The sequence below is a fragment of the Lytechinus variegatus genome, chromosome 8 (genome assembly GCF_018143015.1).
Source record: "Lytechinus variegatus isolate NC3 chromosome 8, Lvar_3.0, whole genome shotgun sequence".
Lineage (NCBI taxonomy): Eukaryota > Metazoa > Echinodermata > Echinoidea > Temnopleuroida > Toxopneustidae > Lytechinus > Lytechinus variegatus.
Window position 1 is genome coordinate 16,633,953 of NC_054747.1, and position 19,617 is coordinate 16,653,569.

The 19,617-nt window shown below is 35.7% G+C and overlaps 1 protein-coding gene across 1 annotated transcript; it reads left to right on the forward strand.

The window, feature by feature from the left end:
* Nucleotides 1-4,795: 4,795 nt before the first annotated feature.
* On the forward strand, nt 4,796-10,527 carry LOC121420052. Its single transcript, XM_041614578.1, has 2 exons — nt 4,796-5,025; nt 8,438-10,527. The coding sequence occupies exon 2, from the start codon at nt 8,555-8,557 to the stop codon at nt 10,271-10,273; it is 1,719 nt and encodes a 572-aa protein (XP_041470512.1). The 5' UTR covers nt 4,796-5,025; nt 8,438-8,554; the 3' UTR covers nt 10,274-10,527.
* The last annotated feature ends 9,090 nt before the right edge of the window (nt 10,528-19,617 follow it).

Sequence of the window (19,617 nt, forward strand, 5' to 3'; positions counted from 1 at the left end):
TATTTGCTTTTCATTTTATACCATTTGTTAAGTTATATTGTTCGCTGTGTCAGTCCAAGCTGATCTCACTATACCTATTTTTCAATATTAGACTGCAACAAAATAACTACTTCAGTATGGAAAACATTAAGTAAATGTTTGCATGAAGCTGTTCCCTAGGTATTCATATCCTAGTGAAATGTCTTCTTGAACAAGAACAGAACGTAGGGAGTAAATATAAAATGTTAATTAGGATACAATACTCGCACCATTTTCTACCACAGATATTTTTACAGCACTATTATAGAAGGTAAATCTTCATTTGTAGAAAATATACGCGAAACAGAACGAAATGCATGGCTTAATCAATCTGATATGATGTGATAGAGAGCTTGATTGGGTATAGACTATAAAATAATGTTCTCCTTGGCAGTCTATTCCCCCTTTTCTTATACATTTCATGTCTTTGTCATCTAAAAGCATTAAAACTAAAAAAAACTGTTTTTCATAAAGTTTGTATTAAATTTTATTGTCTCTCTTCTGTGGGTGTTTAATCTTTATAGGTATGTATTATAACTCCTTGTACATTTATTCAATGTACAAGGTCCATAGTCAGTCCATATTCAATGGGCTGTTGGCAATTTTATCTTTTTTCGTCTATATTTGAATTTGTCGTTATATATTTTTTTAATATTTATTTGTTTAGAGCAATGGAGGGCTCCAACGGTATATTCCGGATGTACGCTCATTAGGATAGCGATTTTATATATGAATATGATAAGTATTTTATTATAAACATATTCTGCGAGTACATGGCTAATAATGTTCAAGGAATTCTTTTATACAACGTTTTGTATTCAGAATGCATGATTTGGAAAACCCTGTTCCAATTTTTGGTACATGTATTAGGCCTTTATCTAAACATGATTTCGGGAAAATTATAAATCGCATTTTAGTATACCTGGGGCCTGTTGCATAAAAATTTTTACCTAAGAAAACTTTGGCAAAATCTGAAAACTAAGGTTAGTATGATTTCTGCCATTGACTTTAACACAGGGCAAAAACTCCGGTAAAAACAACCTGATTTTTTTCAAATAAAAAGTTTTATTCAACGGGCGCCAGATTTCTCCTAGTTATTAAAAAGAGAAGAAAACGTGATGGCTAAACAAGGGGAGGAGTTTGAATATGTTTAATATTTTTAAAGAATACCTGATCGATATTTTTTTTCAAAAAAATGTAGTGGGTGTATCCATAATTCAAGTTCATGTTTGATAATTTTTGTTTATGGACCTCACCCACCAATTTGAAAATGTTATAAACACCGTGCATATATATACCATGGAATACAATAGCAATCTTGTATCTTGTAATCTTGTATTAATTTAGTTATGCTGTATACATTATTTGTCATTACTGTTAAGCCCTGCTCGATTGATTTCACTGACCAGTCCTGGGCTGCATGTATACTTTATTGTATTTTAATGTATTGTTATTATATAAAAAGTAACTTGTAGATTGTGATTAATTGGTCTTGGGCCTGTTGCAGAAAGAGTTGCGTTTAAACGCAAGTCAAAATATCAAGCGCTAGTCGCAAATACGGCTGCTCCATTGGCTGAAAATCAAGTTGTGCAAGATTTTTTTAGTTACGTTTAATCGCAACTCTTTCTGCAATGGCCCCCGGATGTTACATATTATTTCTTCTCTCCTCGACTCTTTCCTATATCTCACATTATCTCTATCTCTGTCTGTCTCTCTTCCTGTTTATCTCTCTCCCCCATTTGTCTCTTATCGTGTACCTTTTTTGCCTTCTCATTCTCAGTCTTAAAGTCTTATTTTCGTTTATTTTGTTGTGATAATTCTTAAAACGAAATGTTTTGGTTCTCCTTGTTATGAATTATGTGTTTTATGAATGCAGATAATACTGCAGATCCCTGTGGAAAACCAGTTATTTTTGTGAAATGTTAATTGTACATCGTGTGTAATGTGACATATTTTCTATATAACGCTTGACAGGGTACTCAAGATAAAAATTAGCAATAAATAAATAATATATTTTTCTTTTAATGTATTCTCTATTCCAATCTTTTAAGAATAAAAAAAAGTGTATGACATGTACATAAGCCTTTATTTGGTCAAAATACTATTTTCTACGTTTTTTATATTTCCGTTATTGACTAAATCTATATAAAAAAAATAAGTGACCGTGCTTTCCCCTTTTCTGATTCAAAGTTGTAGTATCACCCATGTTTTTTTTATTCATAGTCCCATTACTATATCATTGTGAAAACAATGTATGATGAAATGAAGAAAAGCTCATTTGCATTTCGAAACTGTGATTGTTGAGCATATCCTTAAAGAATTTATCGGATTTTGTTGTGATAATTCTTATAATGAAATGTTTCAGTTCTCTTTGTTATGAATTATGTGTTTTATGAATGTGGATAATACTGCAGAGCCCTGTGGAAAACCAGTTATTTTTTTGAAATGTTGATTTTACATAGTGTGTAATTTTACATATATTATGTAAAGCTAGGATACTCAAGATAAAAATTTGCAATAAATAAATATTTTTATTTTAATGTATTCTCTATTCCAATCTTTTAGGAAATAAAAACTGTATGACATGTACATCAGCCTTTATTTGGTCAAAATACTTTTGCTACGTTTTGTATATTTCCGTTAATGACTAAATCTATACAAAAATAGCGAATAAGTGACCAAATAAGTTGTGTTATAATGTTCATCCATATTTTTTTTTATTCATAGTCCCATTACTATATTATTGTGAAAAAATGTATGATAAAATGAAGAAAGGCTTGTTTGCATTTCTAAATTGTGCTTGTTGATCGTATCTTTAAAGAGTATCAAACATTTATCGTGCTCTTCTTGATTGCGATACGTATTATTAAAGAGTAATGCAAAAATCAAAGAAAACGAGCAACTGCATTCCATGAAAATGGTAATTTTGGTATGCCTATGTTGTCCTGAATTTATCTGCTTATGTGATCAACATGAATATATTTGCATTTTGCATCAGTACGGATTCAGTTATTAAATATATGCCTGTGTAAATAATTCATATTTGAAACGAAGTCTTTATTTCTGTTTTAATGATTCATGAAACAATTAGAATTAATTCCGATGTTGTCTCGAATAATTGCATCCAAAAAAAAACCTTCCAAAAAATGCTCATTCAGCTACACTCTCAAAACAGAGGGTAAAATTTACCTAATATTGGGTAGAAAGGGAACATGCATAATTGCTGGGTAATTTTTTCCTCAATGTTGGGCAAAATGCATGTTTAAAGGGCCAATTTCAACGCAAAATTGTGTAAAATGTACGAAATATTTAGTATCTTTTTACCCAACAAACATGCATGTTCCCATTTTACCCATTATTGTGTAAACTTTTTTTAGAGAGTAGCTCTTAACACCTTTGTTGCCTCTTTCTGTCGGTATCCTCACCATCTCACTCACCCCTCTCCCTCTTTCTATTATCTTTATTTTCCTAATTCTGATTGTCTGACAAATTATTACAACCAGGAGGCTTCGTTTCAAATACAATTTTGGGGAAACAGTGATGGAGAGGGGGAGAGAATGGAGATTGAGAACGAGATGTATAGATTTTTACTTGAAGCAAAGATTTAGCTTCTGCTGTTGTATGATTAAATTATAGCAACGCTTCCACTTCGGTTGCAATGATTAGTAAGACATTCAAAATTAGGAAAACAAATACATCACATAGAAAGGGGAAATAGAGAGAGTGGGGGGGGGGCAGAGATAAAGAGAGGCGGACGGTGGCTAGCTGCATTTTAGGCATGTTAGGGTTTTGTTTGAAATTAATCAGTGACACAATCAGAATTAAGAAAACAAAGAAATTAGAACGGGAATTGAAAGAGAAGTGTTGGGATCGATAACAAAATATGAAGGGGGGAAGGGAAAGTGAGGGGCAGAGAGTTTTATTTATGTTCTTGTATTTGAAACCAAGCCTCCTGGTTGTAATAATTTGTTAGACAATCAGAATTAGGAAAATAAAGATATTAGAAAGAGGGAGAGGGGTGAGTGAGATGGTGAGCTACACTCTAAAAAGGTTTACACAATATTGGGTAAAATGGGAACATGTTTGTTTGTTGGGTAAAAAGATACCAAAGATTTTGTAAATTTTACGCAATTTTGCGTTGAAATTAACCCTTCAAACATGCATTTTGCCCAATATTGAGGGACAAAATTACCCAGCACTAAACATGCAATGTTCCCTTTCTACCCAATATTAGGTAAATTTTACCCTCTGTTTTGAGAGTGTAGCTGAATGTGCATTTTTTGGAAGGTTTATTTTTGGATGCAATTATTCGAGAAAAAATTGGCATTGGGTAATTAATTAAGGAAATGGGGGAAAGGTTGTAGAGTAAGAGATTGAGTTATCTGTATTATGGATTTGTTGGATGAATTTTAAGTTTGGTTGCAATTATTCTTGACACAAACCTGATTAGGAAAACAAAGAAATTAGAAAGGTAAATGGGGACAACTTAGAGCGAGAGGGGGCGTGAACGGGAACTATTCCCTATGATTAGTTTGAGTGTTGTGACAAAGCCTGCGAGTGATTGATCGCCGGGGCATAGTTCAAACTATAGCCCGGGTTGTCAGGGATTTGGCGTTCCCTAACAACCCACGGCGCATTTACTGTGGTATAGTACCCCTCCTCGCTTCAGTGTCTAACAATCATGACAATAGACTGATAGAAATGAGAATGTCTAATGGGACACCGCTATGGGACTGTATTATACAGTAGGCCTAGAGTGTTATGACTTGGATTAGGCCGAATATAACTGATCTATTTTGGCGACTCTGGATCAAAATGTACCGTCGTAGTTCATGATGAAAAAGGCCTATACTCAAGACAGGGAATCAATTTGAGCGAAATGAATATTGTGAACCAGTTGATCACTCAACGTCTTATCAGGTAGAGCCTGCAGCAATTAAAAGCTTTAAATTTGGACCATAAAACTTCCGTCTCTGAAATCTCTCCAGGCTCTTTCTTGCAACCATGGTAAGTATATACATTCAGTCTATAGATCTATATACCTTAACGCAGCATGCATTATATATGTAAACATAATTGATTCATACTAGTGTAATAGATGCTAAGGTAAACCAACTAGAAATTGATTTCCAAATATTATTTTCATTCAGAGATCACGTGCTTGATTAGATTATTAGCGAAAATAAGGTTCTTAAAATGATCAAATCACATAAAAATGGAAACCTATAAGATTAGTAGATGTATCACCTGAAATCTTACATGCAAAGTCTGATGGTGACGCTGTGCTTTCGTAAAATGAAAAAAAAATTGAATTATTTAACATAAGAGTAGATAAATAGGCCTATGTTTTAGGGGATGGAGGGGTGGAGAAGGGATATTTATATTTACCACTCAAGGTTAGTCCCTGTTATCAACTTATAATTCCATTCACATATTTCAGAGGGTTTTTTCCTAATCAGATACGATTTAATGTATCACATATCTACATGATTTATGACGCTAAACATTATGCATGCCGTCTAATCTAAAACACAATATAATTCATGCTAGATGAGCCCATAAACAACAATTTTATTAGTTGTCTTTTCTTATCACGATCAATGAGAGTATTAGTGCTTGATCATACTCATATTTTCCCTGAACCACGACTCAATTCAGATATGCCTAACCGGAGAATTAAACAGATAGATCTTGTTGGTTTGTTTTCCTCTCCTAATACAACAAGAAAAGGAATGATAGGCTGATGTCACAAATACACATTTCTTTCAACACGAAAAATATGTTTATTCTTTCCTTGGGGTTCAGCATACATGTAGAGAAGGTTGGATAGATATTTTTTTTCTTTTTATATGCCATGCAGGCAAACCTCAGACAATCTTCCACATCGCCAAGAGCAGTCATGAAAATTATGTTTGTGCTAACAAAACATAATATCATGATGGCAAAAGTAGCAGTGAAATAATAGGCCTACTGTATCAAATTTCAAATTGGGCATCTTTTTGAGTAGGTACATGTACTGTAGATAGCAGAAATGGGGAAATGGTAGTTGGAATTCGAGAAGTTCAAGTGAAAGTTTTCTGAAGTGATCTCCTGAAAAATAAGCTTAGGCTCAAAGTTGACCCCGGGTCATCATCGTCTATGATTGATGAACGCGATGTCAAGTTCTAAGTAGTTTCGTAATGTTTCATAGCCATGAATTTGTCAAAAGTTATTATATTTCCATTGCGTCTGCTGGGCATATCTTTATAAATAGTTATTGGAAATGCCATGACTTTGTTTGACCAGGCAGTTGGGGGTACACCCTAGTGTGATTTTATTAACACGTATAAAAGATGCCGTCTCCAAAGCTAGTTTAAAAGTCAGCAGTGATTCGGACATATTCAAACAAAACCTCACTTAAAACTAATCTCTTTTCAACAATAGTATAGTCTTTATTTTCTTATCATTATTCATGTATTTCTTTAATTGATTGTTTACATTAGTCAGCCCTCGTGTGCCTTTTGAAACCCCCATATGAAGCGCTGTATAAATTGTATTATCATCATTAAAATAGTAATTATTAAATAAGTTGTAAAGAATTTGAAAAAAAGTACACAATCAGATTATACTAGTACTTTAATGAATAAGTTTGCAGAATTTCGTCGGATTTCTTGAACAATATCATTCGAAGATCGCCGCTATTAACAGATTTCAATAATACGCTGTAAACGGTATTCTATACACGCCAGAGAACAAATCTTTGAATTTGGTAAAGGACAAACTGGCAGTTATCTCGATTGGTCTGGATTTAATAGATAAAACAAATGAACGTTTGTAGTCGTTTCTATTTTTGGCCACTTAAATGATAATTTTCTTTCATTTCGATAGTTATCAGTTAATAAGACATGTTAGAAGATGTGCCCACATGGATGGAGTTCACACAGTATTCCTTATAAAGTATGAAATAATGTTTGTATTCAAGAAAATAAATATTTGTTATTAAGATACATAGCCTTTGGCCCCATTAATGCCCATTAGCGTGTGCTGCAGTCTTTTGAATCGCTGGTGTTTGGGGTAGGAGAGGATTACTACGTATAAAGCTACAGAGAGTAGGCCTATATTGTTACATGAAAAGGGGATGGCCGAATGGGTAAACGAGAGACTTTCTGGATGCGTGATGGTGCAAAACCAAAACAGAGACTCGAATATTTATTCTTGAAATATTTTTCACCGGTATCATTATTGATTAGTTGTAAAGATTATGATATCTGCGGAAGTTTGCTATGATGTTTACTTTCCCCATATCTTCAGTACATTTATCTGAGTATACTAGGCCTATATTAAAGGACAAGTCCACCCCAACATTTTTTTTACATAAAAAAATCCAATAACATAACACTGAAAATATCATCAAAATCGGATGTCAAATAAGCAAGTTATGACATTTTACAATTTCGCTTAAATTCACAAAACAGTTATACATGTATGCACATCCTGGTCGGTATGCAAATGAGGAGAGTAATGACGTCATCCACTCACTATTTCTTTTATATTTCATTACATGAAATATTCTAATTTTCTCATTGTCAAGTGAAACAAAGATTAATTCTTCCCAAAACAAGTGGAATTAGCATTGTTCAATACAATATAGTTCAGTCAAGTTGCCCCTTATTGCCAAATCTGTCAAAAATGAAATAATGTAAAATTCATACTAATAAACATAAAAAATAATGAGTGAGTGAAATCATCGACTGTCTCACATGCATGTTACTGGGTAATGCATATCACTGTTTCGTGAAAAATAAGTGAAACTTCAACATGTCCTACCTTTCTTGTTTTGCATCCGATTTTGATGAAATTTTCAGCGTTATGCTAGTTACATTTTCTCTATTTATTCAAATCGACATTTTTTGTGGGATGGACTTGACCTTTAATAATTTTGCCAGGTCTAATTCCGGGGGTGGGTAAGGTTGGACATACAGGAGGAAGACACATTCAAACCTGCCTTGTGATCACCTGTCTATAGTGAAATCCTGTGTTTAGTGATCTCATAATAGTTATCCCCCATTTTGATAGGATATAATTTGTCTGTAAAGACCACCTGTCTCTAGTGGTCATTTTTCTGTTCCTTTGGGTGAACTGAATACACAGGTTTGAACGTAGTTACAGCAATTTCCTTAATAGTGGAGATTTTTGACCCCCCTCCCTCCTTCTTTGCATTCAACATGTTCAAAAAGGAAGGCCGTTGAAGATATGTGTTGTTTTTAGAAAAAAAAAATTTTCTTCTGCCAACTGGTCAATCACTTTTATGTATCCCTGTACCTTTCATACAGTTTCTTAACCATAGATATTTTGGGCTGATATGTCCGACAACTTCAGGTGATATTTTTGCCCTTTTCTATGAACTTATGCTTCTGTAATCCATTTCTTCTTTTTTCAGATTTTCTGAGCAATCAAAATGCTGCTGACGTCATATAAGGCACACACCTTTCAGCTAGACATCTCCAGACCTTTGTTCTGCATTTGAAGACGAAGTTGAGGGAACAAAGTTGTCGCCATGTCTCGTATGGAGAGAATCATGGGGATACCCCAGGAGAGCAAGAAACCTTCATCACTGAAGTATCCACGTGACCCGCCAGGCCCTCGACACATCAACAAGCAGGCCGCCATTGACATTGCCCGCAAACTCAAACTAACGACCATCGGGAAAGTCGGGCTTCGGATCACCAACTCCACCAGCATCGACTCCGAGATGATGTCCAAGTACAATAACCAGGAACAGACCAAGGAAGTTTCCCAGAAATCCTTGATGGATCGCAGGAAGGGCTTGGAGATGGCTAGGAATATCGTAGAGAGTCGCGTTGGTAAGTGCATCATGGAGACAAATGATTACGAGGTCAGACGCTTCAATCGCGAGTATGAGAAACTCTTGGAAAACGAGGATCAGACTAAACGACTGATGATCCAGAAGAAGCGAGAGTTTGTTCACCACAAGCAGAAGGTTGATCAGGCGATGAACCTGACCAGACGCGATGGTAGTCGATCGCCCATGGCCCCAACAAGCGATACTGATCGCCCACAGCTTCCTAATATCTATCCAGTAGGAGCGGTGCGTCAGCAGACGAGGGATGTTTCATCCAGAGAGGATCAAGTGGTAGAGTCTAGGAGAAGGTCACCAGGGTACATGCGCCCTCTGAGCTGCACCAGGGACAAATCGCACGATTCCGCAGTGGGTGAAACTGAACGATTCTTGAATAGCCCGTACATGAGAGCGTGCATCAGCAATATCAACGACGAGGAAGCAACGAACCGTGTTCTGGAAGGAATCGAAGAAGCGAATGAAGCGGAATCCCAAAGGGATTCGCTGCCAAAATCGCGCGCAGCCTCGGCGAAGGGTGAACAAACAGCTCAGAATAGGTTAACTGATGCTCCTGATGATAAACCTGATACGCATTTTGAGACTAATAGATCACCCAGTCGAAATATGTCTTTCATGAAACATTTGTTGATTGAACAGGTTAATGAAATGAAAGAAACTCCCAGGAGCAAGCCATCATCTAGAGTCAATTCACCAGCACCTCCGCGACCAGAAGCTTCCGCAAATCGGGATCACGAATATCCAAGAGATTCTGTTGATAGCAGAGTGGCCCCAAATCCTGATCCTAATACAAGTCAGGAAGGTGGCGAACAGAAACCCCCCAGCCGTGGAAAGTTCTTAGTAGAACTAATCAAATCAGAGTCTTTCACAAATCCCGAAAGTCCTGCAATATTAGTGGAAAGTTTCAGGGCAGAAGGAGACAGAAGCGCAACTCCCGGGGGCACCAAGATGGCATCCTTTTCGTCCATTGCAAAGAGACTCAAGGGCGGAAAAGATGGCGGTGCGGAATCTCCTGATGATGGTAGTAAAAAATCAAAGAAACAGTCCGCTAACTCGCTGACAGTTGCAGCTCAGATTGCGCTTCTGAGGACGCGGTCAACCTCACGTAATAAGAAACGGCGTGCCAAGAAGATTGCAAGCATGAACGCCCGCAACGTAAAACTATCGGATAGAACAGATTTAATGGCAGATCCGCGGTTTACCCGCCTAGCCGATTCACTCATTCCGGATTCTGGCGGATCTACTGACCTTTATCATTCCAAAGGAAAGTTTAGCTTACCTGACCATGTCGCTGCCGGTTTCAAGTCGAATGCGTCGAGGACCAAAGACAGCAAGTTCAGACAATCAAGAAATTTGCACAATTTGATGAGATTCGAAGAACTGTTAGATTCTCTTTGAAGGCAGCCGTTCCTTCGCGTCGGTTTCGAGAATAGGGTTGCAGTCAACACACTGCTGTGTGACGATAACATCTGTCTCTTTCTAATCTTCAGACGGTTTGATCGAGATGTACGGCTGTGAATTACAGTCATTCTTACGGTCTCACGGATCTCCCTAATCATCACCACCATCATCATCTTCGTCATCAACATTCACCATCAAGATCACCACCATCAGAACCAACTTCCTCAATATACCCATTATCATTACCATCATCACCACCATCATCATCATCGTCAACACCAACATCATCATCGTCGTCGTCATTCACCATTAACATCACCACCATCGTAACCATTACCATCATCTTCATTATACCCATCATCACTATCAACAAAATCATCGTCATCAACATCATCATCCCCATCATCATCTCAAACATTTCTGCTGGTGTGAATCCTACCCATCTATGCATCACTCCTCCTCTACTCAGAATATTAAACTAAACGTATGACCAAGGGCATGAAGGGCATGCAGGAAATTTTAACGGCGATGACTGTCATTGAGTTTGAAATATGGAATTCATGCATGTTTGAGGCCGTTAACACAACTATTCTTGCAGTTCATTATTTAAGATTGATTGTAAACAGGGGCCGTGGATTAAACGGGGAGATGGGGGGTGTTCGGCCCCACGACTTTTTCTGAAAATGTGTACAAAACCTAAGAATGACTGATTGTGAACTCGTTGCATGCTTAGTCCCCACTTTAAATCAAATCCATTCCGCAACCCCTTCATTCGTTAAAAGAATAAGAACTCCTGGGGGCAGACAGAATAGGACGGGCGTATTGGGAGCAAAGATGAGAACATAAGTGTGTCATATTGGACTCAGGTTCCAGAAGTCTAATTCATGTAATTGGTGGGGGAAAGAAATACGTTTGATTTGTTTGTTGTGTTTAATTGTGAAGGATACGGTCGTATGCTACGATTTTTTAAAGATTTCAAATCAACTCAAATGCGGTGCGGGAAGAATGGATATGAAAATTTTTTTTCGAAGAAAATTGAAAATACTAATGGAATATTTAAATTATTCAAGATTCAAGGGTAATATTAAATGATGCATACATAGTTGTTTCTTATAACTATAATCACAGTCGCCATCCGGTGTCACCATTCGCCATCCGGTGTCAACATGTTTAGCGTCAAGCGAAAGAGGGGGAAATGCATTCGATTAAGCAGGAAGAATATTATAGAAAGGGGCAGTCTGCTAACGGTAACTCTGCTATAATAACGCCACCATCTAGGTAGTATAACACCCTTGCCGTTCCATTGTCAAAATATCCTTGGTCCTGTAAACTATGAATTTTGTATTGATTTGTAGTTTATGTGATCAATCGTATAAATCTGTGCTACAATCATTGCTAAGGTGTGTGTTACGGGATCCTGGTGTCGCCCTCATATTGTGTTGCTCGGATATTGCTTCAACAAGCTTTGTTCATGCCTTAAACTTGTTGACCAAAAAAAATGTTTCATAATCGTCATTGTAATCAATTAAATAAGAATGACTATTTCATGTCTTGCATTTGTATGTCTTTAATAGAAATGGAAACGAGAGAGGGTCAGTTCGAGAGGGGTGGGGAATTGTAGCGAGGTGGGGGGAGATGGGAGATCGGGGGAGCGTGAGTAATGGGTGTGTCGATATTGAGATATAAGGAGACATGATAAGAACAGAACGTGAGATAATATTTAACATGTTCAATTCAGAGTGAGAAGTTTCCCTGAAGAAATAGAGAATGTAGGTGGGAATGCTTTTGTGGATGTGACTGTTTAAACGTTCAAACGCTGTTTAAAATTTTAAGCAGGTTGTTTAAGCGCGTCACTCCAACATCAATAAATATTGGTTAAAGTTTGAAAAGGTTGTCTAATTTTTTATCAAGATATTGAAAACGTTTAAACAATAATTGTGTAAAGTTTAAACAATTTGTTGTTAGAGTGACGGGTTTAAACAATGTTGTTTTTACTATGTGTATGCGTGCAAAGTGTGTGTGTGGAGATGTGCGTGTGTGAGAGGGTGTCTGTCTGTCTGAGAAGGAGAGAGGGAGCTGAGGAAAGTGTGTGGGAAGAAAAAAAAATATGTTTTTGCACGAGGAAGAAGTACGAGAGGCGAGTCGCAGAGAAATACATTATCATTATTATAATAATGGAGCTTAACGGGGGGCAGATAGAAAGGAAAAGAGAATTATTATCATTATTATTTTTATCAATATTATCATTATCATTATCATGATCATTATTATTATTATTATTTTGAAAGGTATTTAAATTAATGAAAAAAGGAGCTAAGATAAAAAGCTAATCCGGGGGATGAAGACTGGGCGGAAAGAAAGGAGGACAAGAATGGATGTGATCAGTTCTCAGGCAATATCTGACCATAGGCGGATATCAAATATAAAGTGCATTTGAATAAAAGGAGGAAATTCATACCTCGGTCAAATAATATCAATTTGAAAATAAAGAAACCGCTAAATGGTTTGATCTAAAAACCAGCGTTTTAATGTATTTAAAGTAATTAAATTGAATAGGCCCAAAATTGATAAAGACATCACTCTAGCATCCCCAGATCCCTCTGTAAAATAAATTTGAAATTTAATTTTTGCGCAAACTAAATTGTCAAGAACAAATCTGTATTAGCCAATGGTATATTAACGAGCCTTCTCGCCATGGATGAGTAAGCAGGTATATCTATCCTCAATTTAGCAAAATGTCACTTATTATTTTTTTTACAGTGAGGGCCATTTAGGAGATTAGTAAGACATAATTTTGCCTTATCCTGTTTAAGGGGAATTTCTTCCTGGCTAAAAAGTATATTGTTAAAATAGTAGAAAAAACCTTCACCAAAAACATTGGTGAAGGTTTGAGGAAAATCCATCTAAGACTTAAAAAGTTACTGTCTATGCACCATTATCAGATTATGCTGCCATATTAAATGCATAAATTTCAACTTGTTAATATTATACATGGTATATGCTGACTAATATTCTGATGGCAAAGACAATTGAATAAAAATAAGTTGTGGTCTGTGAAGGGGAAATAAGGTGGAAAAAACTAGTTTTGAAGACCTCTGTCATGTCTGTAGGTTTTTCTTTTAAAATAATAAGGGCTATATTTTATGCTCCAGTTTCCGAGGGAGATCCAAAATCTAGGACCACCAAACATAAATGTACTCTTTACCAATAAAGTTCTAAGACGGGGTAAATGAAATTCGTTAGATTGTCTAGTATCACATGGCAAAACGATCAGTTTATCTGAAAATTTTGACTTTTTCAGGTTTTGACATTTGGTGGGGTTTTTTCGGGAAGCTCTTTTCATTTATCTTACTCTCATAATTGCAGGTATTTTAGAATTCAAGATAGCTTGGGCTATCTGCAGTACTTTTTTATTACAAATTTGCCAATTCGTTTGATGGTGAAAGGATGTATCTTACAGATACACTCCAAAAGTGCCGCAGTAGAGCACAATGTTCTTTGGTAAAAAGATGTATCTGTTAGTTACACAAGCACACCCAGCTTCGTGAAATATGGCAAAAGGATGTATCTGCAACATATGATAGGTCCATGCTGCAACATACATATTTTTACCATACTCGGTGAACCACGAACTTCATGCATGGACTAGTTGTTTGTGTGCCACGAAATTCAGAGACTAGTTTATGGCAAAACAGTGTATCTGCAACATACATATTTTTTTTTCAAATCGTGCCAACAAAAGTCAGATACTAGTTTATGGTAATGCAAATTACATCCTATTACCAGTTGTCATATATTTTAGGTTTTAAAGGTTAGCTTTATGGCAAAATTGAATTTGGCCATAAAAACAAAATGATGTATCTGCAGATACATCATTTTGCCATGATTCAACCATAGAAACTAATCGCTGTATGTGCAGATACACCTTTTTGCCATGATATCGCTGTAGGAATTTTATGCTGATGTATCTGCAGATACATACATTTTGCCATAAACGTAGGACTAATGTGGACAGTTGAAAATTATGGCTATATAACAGTTATTTGATGAAAAACAGAAAGTTAAATGTTATAAAACCTATTAAGGAAGATGAATTCAATGACATTCTTATAAATCTAACTAAATTCAACACTGGGAAATTTTCTTTTAAAGAAAGACAAAAGCTGTAACTTCAAAGTGATTTTTCTAAGAATGTACATTTTGCAGATACATCGTTTTGCCGTTTAACGGCCGCATAATGGTAAAGAAAATTAACCGATTAAGAGGATACATAGAATCAAATACACGTGGGAGAGATTTTTTAAATCAAATTTAAACATAAATTTTATATAGGTCGCTTATATGAAGCAACTTGCTATAAAAAAAAATAGTGGGTCTGCATGTATAAAAGAAAAGCTGAATTATGAACATTGACATTGATTGACTTTATTACAAAAAAGTGAAATCGAATATTTTCCTCTTAACAATCATGAAAACAGGTCTATATTTTCATGTTGTATGAACAATAGCCATATTAGAGAGGAGTGAGCACACTAACAAAAATCAGTAAATATGACTAGCTATAGGGTCAGCTGGGTGCAACTGTTATTCTTGTCATATTTGACTAGTTTCTAATCGAAAGTTCTGATTATGCTTTCGTGATATTCACAAAACCATATTTTGTGTGAGATTAAAAAAGTAATTTAAACGTGATCATCTCGTTTAGCCTACATCCGAATAACTATTTTGTACAAGCGTGGATTCTAAAATATATTAGTGAATTTAGCGTGACTGATCTTGAGCAGATGATAATCAATAATCCGCACGGGCCATTTCTCAATAGCGCCCTCTTCCGAACTGTTGAAAGTCAGGTTGATAGTTGTGGGCCTTCTGAGTGCAGGAATTTAACACAAAACAAACAAATCAACGAAAAATCCCCCAAAATCTGACAAAAAGTAGGAGATTATGTTGATCATATAGCGCTGGTGTCGATCCGTGACTTCATTTTTTTTCAGATTCAGATTTTATTTCAAACAGTAATGACATAAAATTATTGACGCAAATCATTCTCAGTCAACAAAATATTTACCATAAAAATCATTTTCATTATCATTATATTCAACAAAAGCAATGATATATACAAAATATCAAACATTTCGTAGATAAAATGATATATAATCTTAAATAGAAAACCTAAATAAATGTGGAAATGGTTCCCCCTATTCTAGTGGGGGTGGGGGTCATGAAACAATAGATCACCCCCCCCCCTGATCAGTCATAGATTCACAACACAAATCGACACCCGTCGGATCACCCTGGTGAGAGCTCAAAGTTTATAGTCTGCGGGGTCCCCCCATATAACAAGCGCCAATAGAATAAAGAATAGAAAAGGACAATTAGATTTTAAAAAAACATTCTGGCTGTTTAAAAAAAGCATTGCCGCAAATGAAAGGGAAATTGCTGTCAATTCCTTCCTTTAAAAAAGTCTGATGACCTTGTTTTTTATGAAACATAAATGAAACGTTTCCTTCCGGAGGGAAGTTCGGAGGTGCATTAATCGGGGGGCCTGCACTGTTAGAAAATTTATCCTCAAAATAAAAGAAGTTCCTGCAGCAGAGTCTCGAGAACACCTGTAATCTTACCGATTTGCGTAATCTTACAAGAAATTGGTATTTGGAGTATGGAATTTACAAATTTCCTTGAATAAAACATCCTTTTCCCCTTCTTAAACAGACCTGTTCTGTTAAATTACAGAAAAATTTCCTGTTTTGTGAATTTACAGAATGATTCTGTTATTGCTTTCTGCAAAATCTTCTGTTTATTTTCTGTAAAATCACGTTTTTTTAACAGTGTGGGGGGGGGGCAGTGGTGGAGCACAGCGGCCCTTCCCAGAAATGCTTTGTAATTATGCGCAGGACTATTGAATTAAAATATCGTGCCAAAGCATAAACCTGTTATTTGTAACTCATGAAAAAATTGTATGTAATTCGTTAAGGCTATACGATTGAAGATACTTGTAGGACGGAGACAAGAATAAATATTGTCTTTTTCGTTATTTTTTTGTATAACGATTTGGGCTTATGTTTTTGTTTTGATCTAATATAAAAAAACATATACAGATTTTAAACTACTTGATTAAAATAATCAGAATAAATATTTTCCATGCCTTTGACAAATCATTAGCCAGGATTATTAGACATTTATTAACGAATTTTGACAAATAAATACGACCCGGTTGGTGGATTAATTTTGGAGATTTTTTTCTTAGTAGTTTCGCGTATTTAATCTATTCATTTTAATGTTTTACTTCAATAAATTTTATCAGTTCGAAAATTAACTGGAGAGACAACAAAAAAATTCAACCATTCTTTTTTTATTTAGTGTCAGAAGGCTATTTGGCCTTTACAAGATTAGTCCCTTCTCACATTATAATTTATAGCAACAAGATCATTATTACTATAATAGGGGCTGCGGAACGGTTTTCAAATTGGGGGAGCTGAGCCAAAAATGGGGGCTGACCATGCAAAAAAATCACAACCCTTTGGTCATTTTTATGTTTTTTGTAGACGTTTTTGGCAAAAAGTGGGGGATGCGCCCCCCCCCCCTCCCGCTTCCGCGGCACATGTGTAATTATCATGTTTTTTCATTGTATTGTAGTACTGTAATTAATGTTAGTTATTGTTAGTTATGCTGATCACAAAATCGATGAAACAGTTTATTTTATGTATAATTATGAAAACAGAGATTCGTAGTCTAGCTCTTAGTTTTTAACCCTATATAATAAGCCTATACCTATTTACTTTCGAATGATTAATAATAATACTACTGCCTTTTCAGCCTGGTAGTTTCTGTTTGAATGTCACTAAATATAGCTGTTTTTTCTTTGTAATTTTTCATAAAAAACCTAGGAAACTTTTATAACTTATTAAGCTTCTGTATATATAGTCATGTGGAAGTATGGAAATTGAGACTACGGATTGTTTTCCTGATAAATAGGTCATAATCGATTATAATCATTCAAGCGCCGATAGTAATTCTCCTCGTTCACGCACACACTACATGTGAAAGGACGTTCATTCTATACGGTAATTTTCCATCACGCACGTGTTGCTCGCTTTTGATTCAGACCTTTTGAATGATTGTTCTCATTACTTTGGTATTAATTCTTTTTGAAAAATCAGTTTGTAAGAAACATAACTGCTAAAATGAATCATTTCTTGTGTGTGAATACGATGTTTTCCTTATAATCTGCAATACTCTCGAATTAGAGTATTAGACATAACTTACAAACGAAATCGTTGATAGAAATATCAGTAAGGACTTCGTGAGAACTAGTAGGGTAAATATTGGGCTGTTTCGGCGTAGTCTTTGTTAGTCGAACACGTTTACGTTATGAGCGGGAGGGAGCAATAATATTGAAGTGCACGTTCCTCTATGTCTCTTCGAACGCATGGAAATGAGTCCGGCTTGAAAGAAAAAAGACTACGAAGTAAGGCTATGTTGTTATTCAACGTGACGTAGCGTTTGATGAACCAATAAGAGTGCAGTTTTACTTCGCGGCCCTGAAATATATGATCGAGGGCTGGAACTAACCAGTCATTATTTTGTACCATCGGCCTTGATTGTCATCTCCTATCACCTCAGAGCTAGAGGACTTTTTTAAAAAGAAATATTCTTCTTCCTGTGTTGTTTGGACCCTGGAGAAAGATGAACGATATACAGTCTAATCATTCGTATTGCATCATAATTCATAGCCTGTCGATTTCATCCGTTGTTTACTTCAAAATTTGCAGAAATTATAAATCTTTTTTTTTCTTTCAGATTCCAGGCCTATTTTAGTTTTTATGCATGTCAAGTATGTTAACACTTACGATCACACATATCCCAGATTATTAGTTCAAATACATATAGGCCTATGTTTTTTTTTTTTGGGGGGGGGAGGATTCAGAATAACATTTTTCCAGGGTTAGATATCTTCTTTTCATATTCAGATTCCAGTCCCAATTATTTTTGTATTTCATTAAATTTATTGGAATTCTCTCTGCCCTAAGATTTTAAAGAGTCCTCTAATGTGAATCGGTTCAAACGCAATCAAAAAAGTTTGAATGTTAAGTTTACAATACTCACCGTGGCTAAACATTGTATGTGTACATGTCATAGGCCTATAGACTGCTTTTTTGTATACGATATATATGCGTATATATTTATTTAGTCTTTTTTCAAATGTAACTCGCAAAAGTACCTGCTCCTGCTGCTTGCTTTCTCGGCACACTCTCGGCTACCAGCCCCCAGGCTCTACCCCCCCTTTCTCCTATTGTATTGTTTATTAATATTCTTTTTTAGATGATTTTTTCTTTTGCAACGTGTACACAGACAATTAGTACTATCATTGATACGAACAAGGCAAAATCCTCAGTACCAGGTCCTTAGAGGGGACCTTAAGCCGTCGGTCCTCAGTTGCTTAATTGCTTACAAGCATTCATGCTTTATTAGCAATCAGGTAAAAATCACCAATCACCACCAACTGACAGTGAAAGTTATGTATTGAAATGACTACGTTTATGGGCTGCCTTTCATTAAGCTTTTTTTTTTGGTGGGGGGGGGGCTCAAAATCATCTGAGCAAATAAATTTCAAAAAATCATTTGAGCAAGCTTAACTTTTAATTGTGTTCACCAAATCTATGATTATGCTGTGATACTATGTTTTGTCATATCACTTTGTTATGTTAAGTTCATTATAGTATGTACAATTGTGAAACGGAAACCAATAAATCACATTCCCCCAAAGTACACAATATCTTGAGTAATATGGCAATAACTTACATTCACTGTTTTACTAAGTAATTGAATAACACAACACAGGAGGAACCTATTGAAAACGGCATAGGGGACCTAAGGGCCTATAGCTTGCAAGCATAGGTTCCCAGAAAAAGAATAATGATTAAGAACTCCTAACGCAAAGAAGAAAGGTGAATGAAGATAGATATTTAAACGAATTGTTACATAATTATTGTAATATTTACATTACAATAATAAATTGTAATCTTCACGTAGCTCGTAATATTCATTCTAAAGTAGGCCCGATTTTACAATTGAGTCTCAGTCATATTAGAACCTGGGAAGTGTAAATTAAACTTTTGAACGCAAACTTGATGACAACTCAGCCTCCCAGCGAACCGGTCTCATCGAGCTTTGCTTCTATGCAGTCTGATATCCAGTACTAACCGGTTTTGGGAATGAATAGTGCCAAAGTCACGATCACCGATATAAAACTCACTGGCTCACAATAATCATATCACAAAGTTTCTGGACTGCACTGATCGATGTTCTTGGTAATTTCCTCTAATAAATTATCTAAATGA

Coding starts and splice junctions, on each gene's coding strand:
- LOC121420052 (XM_041614578.1), top strand. CDS start 8,555: ATGTCTCGTATGGAGAGAATCATGGGGATACCCCAGGAGAGCAAGAAA.